General features: G+C 37.7%; 2 protein-coding genes across 2 annotated transcripts; both read left to right on the forward strand.

Annotated features, from left to right (window-relative positions):
• Positions 1-3,738: 3,738 nt before the first annotated feature.
• Positions 3,739-11,634, forward strand: LOC131336175 (protein ACTIVITY OF BC1 COMPLEX KINASE 8, chloroplastic-like). Its single transcript, XM_058371911.1, has 12 exons — positions 3,739-4,130; positions 4,274-4,402; positions 4,747-4,941; positions 6,397-6,444; positions 6,514-6,642; positions 8,418-8,542; positions 8,876-8,986; positions 9,151-9,259; positions 9,489-9,607; positions 9,918-10,071; positions 10,701-10,845; positions 11,168-11,634. Exons 1-12 carry the CDS (start codon positions 3,957-3,959, stop codon positions 11,239-11,241), a joined length of 1,512 nt encoding a protein of 503 aa, XP_058227894.1. The 5' UTR covers positions 3,739-3,956; the 3' UTR covers positions 11,242-11,634.
• On the forward strand, positions 11,244-13,954 carry LOC131298745 (F-box protein At2g26160-like). Its single transcript, XM_058324219.1, has 4 exons — positions 11,244-11,339; positions 11,455-11,658; positions 11,965-12,120; positions 12,700-13,954. Exons 1-4 carry the CDS (start codon positions 11,244-11,246, stop codon positions 13,333-13,335), a joined length of 1,092 nt encoding a protein of 363 aa, XP_058180202.1. The 3' UTR covers positions 13,336-13,954.
• Positions 13,955-15,825: the final 1,871 nt, after the last annotated feature.

Below are 15,825 nucleotides of genomic sequence, written 5' to 3' on the forward strand. Positions count from 1 at the left end.
ATCCATAATTCAACCCCTCCCCTATGTTTATATATATATATATATATATATATATGTATATATTATACATATATATAACCGGTCCGGTTTCAACCGGTTTTTAAAACACATAAACCGGATCAAAATTATTTTTAATTTTATAAACCGGATCGAAATTATTCAACCGGTTTAAAAAATTCGATCCGGTCCGGTTTTTCCGCCTTCGATCGATTTTCCGGTTTCAAGTAACAGCCCTACTTTTAGTGGTCTCAAGGTTTAAAATGTGTTGGCGTGGAAATCGAATATGCAACTTCATGAAAAACAAATATTTATTGCTTCGTCATGCTCGATCACTCGGCCAAACTCGGTGAGATTAATTTAGTTTTGTAGTTTGGGGCAAGGCATTTTCTTTTGGACCACTTTAGGAACTGCAACATGGAAAAAATGGTACTCCCTTGAGTTACACTAATTGCTTTAGCTTAGTAGATTGGGGTAAGGCATTTTACTTTTGGACCACTTCAGGAAAGCAACGTGGAAAAAATTGTACTCCCTTGAGTTATAGTAGTAGAGACGAAAAAAGTGATATTAAACGGTTGTCTTATTTATCTAAAGTGTCGTATTATTTGAATTTTTCAGTATCGGTTCATATTTTTATGCATTTCTGATTCGTCTTGTTGAGACTAACGATTAATCCCAAAAATTACGACAAAAAATTAAAAAAATAAAATAAAATATTAAAATAAGTTTCAGACTTTACAAGAACACAACCTAAATGCAACAACTCATTTTTTCCTCCTTACATTGATGATGGATTTGGACATCAGGTCTAAGGCAGGTAGACAATAGTTTATCCACTGGCGTACTCCTTGTTTTCTTTTTAGATAAATATATGACTCGAATAAAGAGAGCAGAAACTATCACTAGTACGGTCAAACAATCGCTAATGGCCTGCAAGGACATTGCAAAAGGAAATTCATGTCCTTACTTCAACTTTAATTTAATTTAATTTGAAAGGGGAACCGAACCTAATTCGAAATGAACCATGTTTGTCAAAATTTGCATCTCTCCAGAATCCTATTACTTGAACTTGTTCAAATTTTCCTTTTCCAAATTTGAATTTGATCTGGAAACTTATGTCCGGTTGAAAAGTGGGGAGGGAGAGATATGATCCAAATTTCTTTATATTGTCACTTTACAAATACTCATACAACAAGGCACGAGGAAAAAGATGAATGAAAAGTGGGGTGGGGAGGGAGAGAAATGATCCAAAATTTCTCAAGTGTGTTCCAGCATCGACATATATATATTTTTTTGAAAGGCTAAAGTATAGAGACATCATTTAGTGGACATGAAAAAATAATACGCTACCATGAGGTTGCATTTTTGAATCCTACGGAAGTCAAACATTTCAAGCCTTGAAACTACTAAAGGGTTTAAACGGTTGCTAAGGGACACCTAAAACAAAACAGAGGCGGCTCCACATTAAGGAATCTATGGTTAACTGAACACCCAAAACAAAATTTTTTGCTTAAGAATACATGTAAAAAATTTGGACTAACTTTACTTTGAACACCCAACTCAAATGTCAATGAACACCCAGTTGTAATATCCTTGAACACCTAACTCAAAAAGAATTGAACACTCAACCCAAAACCAATTAAACATTTAATCACAATCCAAATACACCTCACAATCATAATGAAAAAAAAAAGAGAAAAAGAAGAAAAAAGAGAAAAAGAAAAATCTACAGAGGCAAGTAGTATATTCTGCATTCTCTCTCCATCTTTGTTATCGATGGTAAATGTGTTAATTTCGCATTCATGAGTCATGACAATAACTATTTTTCATTTAGTTATCTTATAGAATTGCGGAGAAAAGCTTTAAAAAAATTCAACTACGTTACAAAATTCTGTCAACTTGAATAATATTCCTTCGAATTTAAGACTACGATAAAAAATCTCATCATGTCGTCCTAAAGAACAACATATTTTTTGAAAAGGTCAACCTCAACATACTCGCTACAATTTCTTTCAAAAGGGCTTTAGTACATAATACGTTGGTTAAACGTTGACACAAAATATGAGAACTCTTCCAGAACAACTGTAAAATTTTACCCCATCCATTCTCGAAACACTGTCTAGTAAGCAATATGACAACTTTCAAAAAAAACTATTATTTCTCTCTCTCTCTCTCTCTCTCTCTCTCTCTCTCTCTCTCTCTCTCTCTATATATATATATATATATATATATATATATATATATATATATATATATATATATATATATATATATCGGGCCGGTTCAAGGGACACCCAAAAAAACACCTAAAAAAACACCCCAAATCTCAATCTCATAGTTTTCGATCAAATTTTTATGATCCGAACCGTTCAATGTGTCCAGAATGTGATTTTAAGGGTGCTTGTGAGAAATTAGCAAAAAAAATGTCCGGGAAAGACTTGATTTGAGCAGTTTTTATTTGAACCGTTCAATAAAAAACTGTTCGGATCAAGCCCTTCCCGGTCATTTTTTTTTTCCGATTTCTCACGGGTACCCATAAAATCACGTTCTGATCACATTGAGCGGCTTGGATCATAAAAATTTGATCGGGAACTATGAAATGTTTTTTTAGGTATTTTTTTGGGTGTCCCCGGAACCGCCCCGTATATATATATATAGAGTTAGGTTCCGGTGAGGGATCCCTCATTTTATTAAAATGCGGGACTCCCCTTCCCGATTGAATTTTGATGATCCGAGCAGCTCAAAGTGATCAGAACGTGATTTTAAGGGTCCCTGTGAGAAATCAGCAAAAAAAATGACCGGGAAGGGCTTCATCCGAGCAGTTTTCATTGAACGGTTCAAAAAAAACTGCTCAGATGACGCCCTTCCTGGTTATTTTTTTTTCTGATTTCTCGCGGGGACCCTTAAAATTACGTTCTGCACACATTGAACGGTTCGGATTTTCAAAATTTGATCGGGAAATGAAAGTCCCTCATTTTAACAAAATGAGAGATCTCTCACTTGAAAATTCCTCTATATATATATATATATATATATATATATATTGAGTTCTTGTTTTGCCTCGTAGTTAAGTTTTTTAGAACATAAGTTATATTTTTTTAACGAACTATTTATACTAATTTATGAAATTTTGTACATAGATTATCGGTAAATAAATCAGTTAGTAGAGTTAAGGTAATTGTTGAACATCCTATCACAAATTTCTGGAGCCACCACTGGATCTTGAAATTAGTTGAGGTACGAGCAAATTACTTTCATATCCGGTAATCGAGAAATTTTTCAGTGCGCGCACGGGCACCACGGACCATGCCCACCCGGGACTGAAAAATTTCTCCCAGTTATCAAATATACTCCAAAATGGGAAATTTCCTTTTTCAGCTTGTTCTTCGTACCGGATCAAAAAAAAAAAAAAAAGCTTGTTCTTCGTACCAACCGAGTGATTTTTTAGTGCCGAGTGGGTATATTTTATGTGATACTCGATCGGCGCATCCGAGCTGTCCAATATATTTTTGAACGGCTTGGATTGAAACCCTTTATCTCCTCTCACCCGTAACATTTTCTCTCTTCAAATCTAAACCGTTCAAACACGCAATGGACGACTTAGATGCGGGAGCGGGCACCACGTGGTATCCGCTCGGCACTGAAAAATTTTCCGTACCAAACGCGTCAGAGCAAAAAATCGAAGAGAGAGGGAGAAAGAAAACGTAAGATAAACCCAAAAGATAAACCCAAAAATGGGAAAACCAAAAGCTATACGATTTGCCATTGCCAACCAGGGACTATTGACAAGTTCACTGTTTACCTTTATTTGTCCAAAGCCTTAATTCTTTTTCACTTGCAGTATAGTAGTAATTCCAAGATTACTCTCTCTTTCCTTTCTCAGCCACAACTCTCACATGATATCCCCCTCAACCCAATATCCATGTTAGAGTGAGGGACTGTGTGACCGAAGCAGAAAAATGCGCAACGCCCCATTGGGGTGCACCGAGTCTAATAGAAATCAACCCAAATTCACTATGCCGCCTCCTCTTGATCTCAGAGAATTTCAAGACAAGCTCACCACCCACTTCAGGCCATTCCAACGCTCCTTTCAGTTCTGGGTCCGAGCTGCCGATATCTACTCCGGTTACAAGGTCCTCTCTTTCTCTCTCTACATATATATATATATATATATATATATATATATATATATATATATATCTGTGTATATTATCTTTATGTATGCCCAATTTCTTGTTTTTTATGCTATAGTTGGGGTGGGTTTGTGTCCTATCAGGCGTTTCAGCTACGAGTGACATTCGAGAAAGATGTGCAGAAGCAAGAAGCAATGTGGGAAAGGCAGCATGAGATTGCAGCTGATAAGATTTATAACATGTGCTCTGATCTTGGTGGGTTTTTTCTCAAGGTATATTCGATCAATTTCTTCTCTCCTATTAAAATCTTCAAGTGGGTTCTTCATGGTTTTGCGTTTTTCTGCTTCTTTTCTGGGATGGGTTATTTGTGAAGTTATGTTCAATTAACTTTTTCTTTTGTTAGTGTAATTTTTAAGAAGAAATGCAATAATCTCAAATGGGTTCTTTTTTGTTTGTTTGTTAATAATGTACTGCTAATGGGTTTTCGTATTGTGCACCATTGATTGGATTTTGTATTTGGGTTTCTAGTTTAAGATAGTCTTTTATACTCAATGTGCACTTGAAATGATATGTGTGGTGGATGTTAATTTAGTTTGTGCTTGTGGGTTTGGTTTAGATTGCTCAAATTATCGGCAAACCTGACTTGGCCCCGGCTGCATGGGTTAAAAGACTCGTTACACTGTGTGATCAAGCCCCCACAACCCCCTATCTTGTCGTTCGAGTTGTGCTAGAGAAGGAGTTGGGCCGAAATGTTGATGAATTGTTTGAAAGATTTGATGCTGATCCTATTGGTTCTGCTTCAATTGCACAGGTAACTTATGTGCCTGATTTGTTTATAGAGTTGATGACAATAACCCTGGTGGTTACGGTATGTGGTTTGAAGCAATTTCTGAAATTTTGATTTTGGAGGAGAACAATCAAAGCATTTCCCAGAAACTTATTTGGTTTACCGTCTTCAAACTTGATTTTTTAAAAGAACCTATTTTTGAAAAAACTTTGGAGTCTTAAACGCACTCTTGAGAACTGTTCGGCAAAAAAATAATGTGTTTTCGAAGTGATGATCGTCTTAGTTTTCGAAGCATTTTCTGACTAGTATTCTGCAGATTTAATTATGAAAACAGCAACCGAACACCTCTACTAATGTCAATTATGGGGGAGCTTAGAAACAGTCAGTTTTTTTTTGCTGATATTGGTGGACCAATTGCTTACCTAAAGTTGGATTAGAGTAGTAGTAAGATGCAGATTAATGTCATTGTTTTAGAACTTAGTGGCGGGGAGTAAAGTTTGCTGGTACTTAAGTTGTGGATTTGTGATAGGCTCTGTTACATGGATCCTTAATTTTGGCTCAAGTACCCATGTCGATGAGTCAGACACCCATATCCATTTTGGACACTTGGATCCTCTAATTGTTGTGATATTTACCGAAAAGGAATATCAAATTAGCTAGAAAAGCGATATTTTGAATAACAAAAACGTATTTTTCTTAACCCTTTCTTGTTAAATACATTTCTAAATATAATTTCGGTAAAAAATCTGAAAAAATATGCAATATATACTACAGACAAATGTTCAGGATGTGTCCCCGTACCCATACCCAATTTGGGGACACATATCCCAGTATCCTAACTCATAAGATTTAAGTTTAGGAAGGACTGAAGCTTCGACTTGCACCTGCACCCGAGTCTATGTAACAGAGGTGATAGGGCATCATTGTGGTAAAGGGAAGTTACTGTGTACCAACAGAAACTTAGATCCTTGATTTTAGACTGGAGTTCTTTAGAGTTTCACCGGTTAATCTTCCTGTTGGTTTAGTGATTGTTAGTCACTGAAATGTATCTGGTTACAGGAGTGCAGTTGACTTGACTGAGAGTTTATCACATCCAGCTCGATTATGCAGACCTCGTTCATTGATGAGCACTGCCTCGCAAATTTTGCGTGTATTTTGAGTTTATTATGTTTTGGATAGCTTTTAGCGATGATATGTCAATAGAATAGGCACCCCAACTGATGTTGATTGTAATTCTGAACCGTTTACATTTTCCATCAATGAATTCTAAATCTTCACAGGTTGAAGTTTAACTCAATGACATAATCCTTTGACATGCACCACTAACTGTTATTTACGACGTGAAGTTGTTGCAATCTGCTTTTTTCTTTTTGTTCTGCATTTATTCTCTCTGGGGTTGGCTTTCCTGGTGCGGTGGAAAATTGTAGTAGTGCATATGGAACCATGCTTACACCCTGCCTACTTTTCATGTTCAATTAGGTGCATCGAGCTCGATTAAAAGGTGCTAAAGATGATGTCGTTGTCAAGGTAAGGACTTTGAGGTTCGCTTTGCTTCTCCTCAATATTTTCCGGGTTCTAATTCAGTGGTAATCGAAGGTGCAACATCCTGGCACACGGGATTTGATGATGACGGATATCCGTAACCTGCAAGCTTTTGCGTTATACATGCAAAAGACAGATATCAAATTTGATCTCTTCTCTGTGACTAAAGAAATGGAGAAACAGGTGCATTACATCTTTTTCTGTTGGCCCTTGCATAGGAATATGCCTTGAATTTTCTATTAACCTTAGTGGAAATAGCTTCTGCTTGTTGTTCATATAGCCCCTTAAAAGAGACAGGAATAAAAAAAACAAAATATTATGAAGAAGGATAAATGCTGTAAGGGATTCTAATATGAACTATTTTTAAACTACAAGATGCATTAGTTTTTTCAAATCCTACTTTGATAATGTGTGTCGTTGAGTGATGACATGATAATTGTCCAGTCAATGAGTGCAAAGTTGGCGTTTGGAGAGAATTGGATAATGTAGCTCTTTAAGTTTATAGTTGAACTTTCACTTGAGTAGAACTGGACATTGTTGGAGTATAATGAAGTTTGTTATTATGTGCAAGGTTTGTTTTCAGTGTTGGTACTTTCAGCTATTTCACATATCTGAACAATTTACCGAGCATAATTAAATGTAAATTTTTGTAGTTTGCTGAGTTTTGCTCCAAGTGTTCTTGGTGCATTAGTTGATTATTTGTTACTAATCAAATGATGTTTCCAAAACAAATATACTCCAAGTGTCGGCCAAGTGGCCCGAGCGACAATGTTTGCTTCCATTTTGTACCACAAGTGCAATCACTGAGAGAGTACAATCACAAAGAAGGGAGAGGATCAAAAAGATACACAAACACTGGAGAATATTATTGCCCAAGTCTGAGAGTACATTGCTGGTGGCTTCCTCCTTCTATAGAGTAAGGAGAGGCCTAGCCTGGAATTTAGGAAGGTTCCTAGAAAGTCACTATTACATATATGGACACGCTTTACTATTACACACACGACTCATTATAGCATCCTGGAAAGTTACAAATACAAACACCTACTCTGGGAAAGTTCCTCAAACTTCACAGACCATTACATTACCCATATGGACAATAAACTTAGTCTGAGATGTACCCACTACCCAATATGTCTTAGGGCGATTGGACAACCATATAGAAGTGTCTGTACTACGTGGACTCTTGTACTCTTACTGGTGGCCATGAAGCTGGGTCTAGCTAGTTCTGGCTGTGAGACTGTGAGCCTGTTTGCAAAACTCTGTCTTCTCCAAATGTCATTAAGGAATCTTGTTAATTAACTAAAATGTGTTTTAAATATAAGATCAGATTCATGGTGGATATGGTGGTGAGTCTGGTGACTATTTCTCATTCCAGGAGGAGTCAAATGTCTTGTTATACTTGCTCTTTAACAGTAGCTAATGCTTAGAGCTGATCGCTGACTCAGATATTTGAGTGAATTCGAAATGTCAGATTCCTTGGCCCCGAATTCCTCATAGTTTCTGCTGTTGTTGCTTTCTCTGAACATTCTGGTTAGCATTTCGGGGTTAATTTGCCTCCTTTTGAGAAGTGAAGGCAAAAGAACTTCCCTTCCACCAGAGACATTTTTGTATGGAATAGTAACCATACAACTCCTTAGTCCTTGCAGAGTGTATCGGCTGTTCGGTTTGTATTTGTTACTTTAGTTTTCAAAGTGAGGTCTTGGTTATCTTGAATGTTATAGTTGTCCATATTTCCTTGAGCTCATACATCCACCTCGAATCATAGTGCTAATTAACTCCTTCAAATCCATTTGTTGATTGAATTTCATAACTATAAATTGGTGGATAGGCTCTCCCTTGGCATATGTGAATCTGACTTCGAGTCTACTGCTGCTAGTGAATATAGACTTTTCTTTGGGTGAGGTGTTAAAAGATCATGTTTTTGGTTGACAATCTAGTTTACGTTTCTGTCATTCTAGATTGGGTATGAATTTGACTTCAAGAGAGAAGCTGATGCCATGGAAAGAATTAGACGTTTTTTATATGAGAATAATAAAAAAGCTCCTGTCAAGGTGCCAAGGGTGATCCGAGATATGGTCACTAGGTATGTTATTGTTTTTTTCAGTTTCCTATGGCTTGCTCTGTGATATTTCACCAAGACGTATATTGTTGGATTCCCAAAAAGGGTCCAAAATGTGGAATGGAGGGAGTATATGACACTGGGCAGCCTCTCCACGCATTACCAATTGGTTTTCTGTTGATAGGCTTCCTAGGCTCATATACTAGTTTGGAGGTTGTAATTAACCTATGTGCTCTAACAGGACATGCTCTACATGTTTAGCTAATGATCATTGTGTTTTTACAAACTCTGCAATGTGTCATTGGTGATTCCGCGACTTCAGCTTTTATTAACTAAGGTGTTTGATTGGTTGAGTAGGAGAGTTTTAGTTATGGAATATATTGATGGTACCCCAATACTGAAGCTTGAAGATGAAATATGTAAAAGAGGCATAAATCCTGGTGGTAAGATGGCAACAGCAGCAAAGCGGTAAGCCCTTCTTTTTATCTCTGAGAGTATGAAATCCTTTTTTTTTTTTCTTCGGAGGCATCTCCACAGATTCTTGAAGTTTAGATATGTGTTGTGGGCTATTCTTGGACAATGCCATGTGCAGATGAAAAGCTGAACTCTCTTACTAAATATCTCAAATGCAGGAACATCCTCAAAAGTTTGACTCTTGCATATGGTCAAATGATACTGAAGAGTGGTTTCTTCCATGCAGATCCCCATCCTGGAAATATTCTCATCTGTAAAGGTTCAGAGGCAAGTACAACCAAATTTACTTCCTTGAAACATGGTTTACACGACATTCTCTTGATTAAGTGGGTCATAGTCGAAGTTATGTTGCCTAATAGAATGTTGCATTAATGATGGATAATCTTGCCAGAAAGACTGATTAATATTTGATTGCTTCATACACCAAGGGAATTTTTCTGTGTATCCGTATGCCAATATCATAAACATGCATCTGCCATTTTGTTCTCCTGATCAGGTTGCGTTGCTTGACTATGGGCAAGTGAAGGACCTCCCAGACAGCTTAAGGCTTGGATATGCTAAACTGGTTCTTGCTATTGCTGATAATGATCCGATAAGGGCATCAGAGAGCTACAGGTAATGAATTTGCCCGTAAGTTTCAAATTTGCTAGTAATACAATTTCAGAGGGAAAAAACTAAGGTCAGAGGATTTGCCAGTGTTTATCATTTACAGCAGGGAGTTCAAATAAAAAAGGAAAAAGAACAAACAGGAAGAACAAAAAGAAGAAAGGAACGATAAATAATTGAGGGGATGCGACTTCTATTTGTCTGCATGTGTTTGTGATGCTGCTATCAAATTCAGTGAAATCAATGTTTTGTCGCTTCTTGATATCATGGGTGATTCTATCGGGTCTGAACGGTGTGAACGTTGTATTTAATTCCTAAGGGAGCTGGGCATAGATACCTTGAGCAAGTGTGAGGATGAACAAAAGGAAATGCTTAAGTTGGCACAGACAATGTTTGATACCAAGATGCCACCTGGCATAACAATGTTGCAGCCTTTTTCCGAAGGATCTTCAATTAAGAAAATTTCCGTTCAGGTATGCATTCAATTGCTTGGACTCATTCGACACAAGGTGTCAATATCTCTCGTTTCTTGTTCTTGGATCCACTAGAAGAATGTGAAATGATTATCATTGCTTATATGACTTTTTATTAGTCGATAACAACAATGGTTTATACCATGTGGATTTTTCCAACTCTTAGGATACAACAAGGAAAGGAACCCATTGTTTCTGCGGAGTATTCAAAACAAGTCTCTGTTGTTGCTCCATTCGGAGTAGTTTATATTTTGCATAAAGATGCCATTGCTTCGGATTACTATGAACTATGTCCGTTCAATTTCTCTTAACTGTGAAAATATAGCTTATGCGCTTCTGTTTCGGTGGTACTTGCCCCAAGTTTCAGTTCTATCTTCATGCCTGTTTCCTAATACCACCATCTATGTATTTTGACGTAATTAATTCGTTCCAGTTAAGTGGTTGTCTAGGTAGTTGAACTCTGATTGATTTGTAAATGAAGAGAAAATTGTTTTGTTCAGAGTGAATATATCTCAAAAATACTGGTTCACATCTGGTGGCGATCTAGAAACCTCAACATGGATTCTTCATGCCTACATTCCTTGGTCTTACAATTAAAATTTTCTTATTGTTTTGTATGACAATGGTAGGCTTTTCCGGAGGAACTTTTTTCTGTTCTACGTACCGTGCATCTTTTGAGAGGCCTTAGTGTTGGTCTTGGTATCAACTACTCATGCGCAGAGCAGTGGAGACCAATCGCAGAAGAAGCGTTGTATCTTGCTGGCAGACTAAAAGGTGGGCTGAGAAGCTTATTTGTTAGGTGAAAAGTAAAATTATGCATTTGTGCTCTTGCTGCATGACTGGTGAAATTTGTCCAATTTTCTGTTGCTCTCTCTCTCTCTCTCTCTCTCTCATGAATTAGTACTTCCATGTGTGTGACACGTTATTATGATATCAACTATTGTCAAGACTATAATAAGAATGATGCATACGTGTGCTATCTATTTGTATGAATATCTTAAATTGCTTCAACTCAATTCGACATTCGATGGCTGTTTTGTTCAAACTTCATTTCAGTTAATCTGGCCATAATATCTACAACATTTTATATTTTCAGGCGAGGATCTAAAGACTAAACAACGTAGACGTGGTCTCTTTGGAAGATTATTGGGGAGAGCGGTTAGTTTGTGAAGATGTGTGCAAGTCTTGAATCGACCTCGAAGATATCATCATTCCAATTCGCGATCGTAACTACCAGTATGTTTTATAGAAGGAAAAAGCAATTGCAAGTAAAAGAGTAATTTCTTTCATAAATTAACACAAGCTAGCTCTTCTGGGTTGTGCGCTTTTTTTTTTTTGTATATCAGAACTACATTCCTCATTCATTACCACAATTCCTTGTAGCTTCTTCCTTTAAGCATCTTGAAACATTTCAAAGGAGTTGTTCGCTTCACTGTGGATCCCAGAATATGTTCATCTTTTCCAAACTGTTCAGTTTTCTTAGTATGCATATCTGTACTCCCAACAAGAAATGTGGACAAGTCCTATGGTGAATTTGATGATATCTTGATTTCTGCTTTCCAATGGTGTGCAAAGCTACGACGTTTTGTAAGTGGAGTTGTAGACACCATGTACTTTCAAGTATATTTAACTGGTCTTCAAACCTCACTAACTACAAATAACACTATTGACTTTCGTCGAGGGGAAAACAACATTGTTTCTGCTGTCGAGTAACGTGCCATAGAAATTCAAACCCCCACAGATTCCAACTTGTTCATATGATTAATTTGAAGTTTTTTGTGTATTTCAAATTTTTTTTGTGAATATTTTTGAAACGGGGTGGCACGTGCCACCCCCACCCCTTGATAGTTCCGCCCCTGATTTTGCTCAGCGGTACCGGTACTAGTTTCGTAGTCAGAGTGGGCATCCTTGCCAGTGGGAATCCTGGACTTAATCCTCAACCGATTAATCCAACTCTCCGACTATCTCCGTTTCTCGGCCGTGTGCAAGCCATGGTTCTCGGTTGCCGCCCATCACAAGGATCGCCGTTGCAGAGAACCTCACAACCAGGTACTTTAAATATATTACTCGTAGTAATTTATTGAAAGTGTATTTTTTGTATTCCCCTGTGACCTGTGTGTTAGTCTAGGTTGGTAGCTTAGTAGCTCATGGCTCACTCCAACCGGGTTTGGGTGGCCAGGAGGTGTATCGTGCTACCAACGCTCTTTCTAACTTGCTCCCCGTATGCTCTTTCTAACTTGCTCCCCGTGTGAAGCCTGACCGCGGCGGTAGTTGCTATGGCTCTTTGGTCCCTTTCCGGGGCCATCGCAGGTGCCTAGGGAAGGGTCGCCCTCTCCTCCACCCTTTTTCCTTAGCAACATTTTTTTAGTGTAAATATTTGAATTCAATAGAAAGTGTACGGGAAATGATAATGCCATAATTGTCTTTATCAATGTTAAAATTGTTGTGCATAAGAGTCTTGTACTTTGTACATGGTACTAGTTGCACAATATTTTTGACAAAGAAAAATAGTTTTGGCATTAAAGTGTAATTTTTTTTTTTTGTATTCTACTATTTTTTAAAAATTTGTTAGTTAGTAGAAAGTGTATTTGTTTTTTTTTCTTCTCCACTATTAACTTGCCCGTGCAGGTAGTTCTGTTTTTGTTGATACCTTCATCCAATCAGAGTCCGGAGGCGAGGGAGGCGGAGGACGAATGCAGGAGACTTTACAGCGTTACGCAAAAAAAGGTTCTCAACACAGAGCTACGAGTTCCTTATCCTCGAAGAAACTGTGATTCTTCGCATGGATGGTTAGCAAACTTGGAAGTGGAGGACATGAGCATTACACTGCTGAACCCCTTCTCTGGTAAGTCCCTCCGGTTCCCTCGGGTAAATACTGGATGTTCTATCTCCAATTCGGCCTGGCGTCATACAATGCAGTATGAGTTCGATGTCGCTAAGGTTGTTTTGTCATGTGATCCTTGTTCGAGTCCAAATGATTTTGTTGTTTTGGCAATTTATGGTCTTACGAAATTATTGGCCTACATCAAACCAGGCCAGAAGCGTTGGACTTACTTATGGGGTTTCAATCGTTTTGAGGATGCCATATATCATAGGGGAAAGTTTTATGTTGTAGATATAGATTCTTGTGTACTCTCCCTTGATGTTAGCAAAAGCAACGCTCAAGTTATAGAGGTCGCTCCTCGAATTCCCACTCGTTTGGACAAGTCATATATTGTAGAATCATCATCTGGGGCAGACTTGCTGTTGGTTCAGAGGTTTTGAAAAACCAAATATTCATTAAAGTGTGAGATGACCTTTTCTTTTAAAATCTTTAAGTTGTTGGGCTTAGGTAGCAGCAGTGACGACAGTGGCTGCAACAACGATCAACAAATCATTAAGAAAGTTGAAATCACAAGTTTGGGCAATGACATTATTCTTGGGTGACAATTACTCTCTCTGCATTTTGGCTTCACATTTCCCTGGGTGCCAGGCAAATTGCATTTACTATACTGACAATTGCGCCCACATGTGTTGTGATTATACTTTTTCTGGACCTCAAGACACAGGTATTTATTTCGTTGAGAAGAGATATTTTGCCCGGCATTACCAAATGAATACAAGAAAACTAAAGAGTTTGCCCATGCCCGTGCCCATGCCTCCTCCAATCTGGATAGTGCCAACGCTGCTGTGACACTCTTTCTACAAGGTGTGCTCTAGAGTCGGTATTCTTTTTTGAATGTTCATCTTTAGTCTATATTGATTAAAGGTATTTATGTTTCTAATGCGTTAGTTTCTTAGAGTTGGTTGGTCAATAAGTAATAGAATAGCTTCCATGTTTTGCTTCCTTTTTCATACTCAGCTTATGAACAGATCTCTAAGCCACTATGTTGTGTTTTGACAATTATTCGTCAAAGTTTGGGAGAAAAAGAGTGTTTTGACTATTATTTGTCAAAGTTTGAGAGCTGTCTAATTCTATTGAGTTTGTGATTATTCTTATTGCCTGTTTAAGAGTGTGAAACATGGGTTAGTTTGTGGCTTCTATTACTAGTTCATTTTATTCGTGCACTACTGATTTACTGGACACAATTGTTGTTGTGCCATTACATTCACAAAGGATCTCTATCATAATTCTTAATTCTCCAATCATGGCATATGTAATCTGTTGCGGCATGTGCCTATCATACTCTTAAGCATAATTTTACATGCATCTCTGACATTAAGTAATTGATCAAGAAACCTTCCCAATGAAACCAAATAATCATCATCATGAGCAGTAGCTGAAACTGCTAATCGATGTACCAGATCAACTTCTGCCTTCCCCGCCCGCTCACACTCCTTACCTCCTTTCTATGCCTGTTGGCTTTCCTTTGATGGGGAAGCAGAAGCAGTAAGATAGGTCAAGGGCGCGTCGAAGATAGTTTTTCCAGGTTTCCCTGAGTATTTCCCTCATGTCCATCACTTGAAGCACGACATTATCTTTTTAGTTCACTTTGTTTGCTCTTTAAACAGGCAGCAATACAAAGAATCTGAAAAAAAAGGGCTTGACTCCGTATTTTGAATCAAGCACAAGGTACAAGGCTTTTATGCACTACAGTTTTGGCACAAACAAAAATAGTTTTGATATTAGCAACACTCTTTCGTCTTCCTGTTGACTTTATCATGAACCGATGTTCTATACTTTGTTTTTTTTCTTTGATGAAACTTTGTTTGGCCACTTGTTTTTAAAAAAACTGTCTGGCTATATATTACATTTCCTACGAGCATGTTACTATGCTATTAGCTGTTGTATTTGTTAAAATCTGCATATTAACCTTGTGGTCATGACCTTAAATTTAAGGACACTTCTAATTTACACCCCCAAAACGTCAATATAAAGTAGTTTTATTCATTTTACCGGTTGTTTGTCTTTGATATTGTAGTGACATTGCTATCCTCTTTCGCAATGAAGGCATGTGCAACACTTGTAGACGTGAGCAGCTATTACTGGCGTGCGAGGACCGGACTGCGATCCGACTTTTGAGTAGCTGCCAGCGCCTTGATTTGACTTCTAACTAAACGAAAAAGCGTGTGGTGGGGTTGGACCACAACTGGTTCTTGTTTTTGTCTGAATGAGGAGTACTTAGAATTTCCTAGCCATTGTGAGAAATGGGAATAAACTAAGTGGCTCAAGGAGAACAACTATGGAGATTGCACTTACAACCGAAAATAAAGGACTTCAAACAAAGTTTAAGCTAGGCTATGAAAGTGAAATTAAAGTCAAAACGGGTTGAGCGAACTAAGGAAACATGGAAATGGAAATGCATAACAAAGGTGCTGGACAAAAAATTGGAAGTAAACTGAATGTTGGATCCTCAAAGACTCCTCGAAAACACCTTGTATTTATAGGCCAAGGCCAGCTGATTTGAGCCCAAAAATGTGCAACTACTATATCGCCTCAGGTCCTGCCGCGTGCCCCATGCATAAAAAAGTAGCCCGCCCACCTTCCCACAGCTTTAGATCGATCAACGGCTGTTGATTGGGTCAGTTAGCCATTGATTGCATTCATTTGGAGCCAAACAAACCGTTGAAGAAAGCTTAACAAATAGTAGTAAAACAAACGATCGAAGAAAACGGTCCACCTCCCCTCAAAGGGTATTCCATCCCGGGCTTATCTGTAACTGTTCACTTTTCATGAGCTTATCTTCTTTGCGTTTCTTAATTTTGTGGTATATTTTTGTGGATTATTATTTTGTCTTGAAGAGAGAAATTGAAAAAATAAATTTTGACCTTTAT

Source organism: Rhododendron vialii, chromosome 8a (genome assembly GCF_030253575.1).
Source record: "Rhododendron vialii isolate Sample 1 chromosome 8a, ASM3025357v1".
Classification (NCBI taxonomy): Eukaryota; Viridiplantae; Streptophyta; class Magnoliopsida; order Ericales; family Ericaceae; genus Rhododendron; species Rhododendron vialii.

Coding starts and splice junctions, on each gene's coding strand:
- LOC131298745 (XM_058324219.1), top strand. CDS start 11,244: ATGTGTGCAAGTCTTGAATCGACCTCGAAGATATCATCATTCCAATTC. Junction 11,340..11,454: donor GAAGGAAAAAGCAATTGCAA/GTAAAAGAGTAA, acceptor AATTCCTTGTAG/CTTCTTCCTTTAAGCATCTT. Junction 11,659..11,964: donor GTGCAAAGCTACGACGTTTT/GTAAGTGGAGTT, acceptor CTAGTTTCGTAG/TCAGAGTGGGCATCCTTGCC.
- LOC131336175 (XM_058371911.1), top strand. CDS start 3,957: ATGCGCAACGCCCCATTGGGGTGCACCGAGTCTAATAGAAATCAACCC. Junction 4,942..6,396: donor GTTCTGCTTCAATTGCACAG/GTAACTTATGTG, acceptor ATGTTCAATTAG/GTGCATCGAGCTCGATTAAA. Junction 6,643..8,417: donor CTAAAGAAATGGAGAAACAG/GTGCATTACATC, acceptor CTGTCATTCTAG/ATTGGGTATGAATTTGACTT.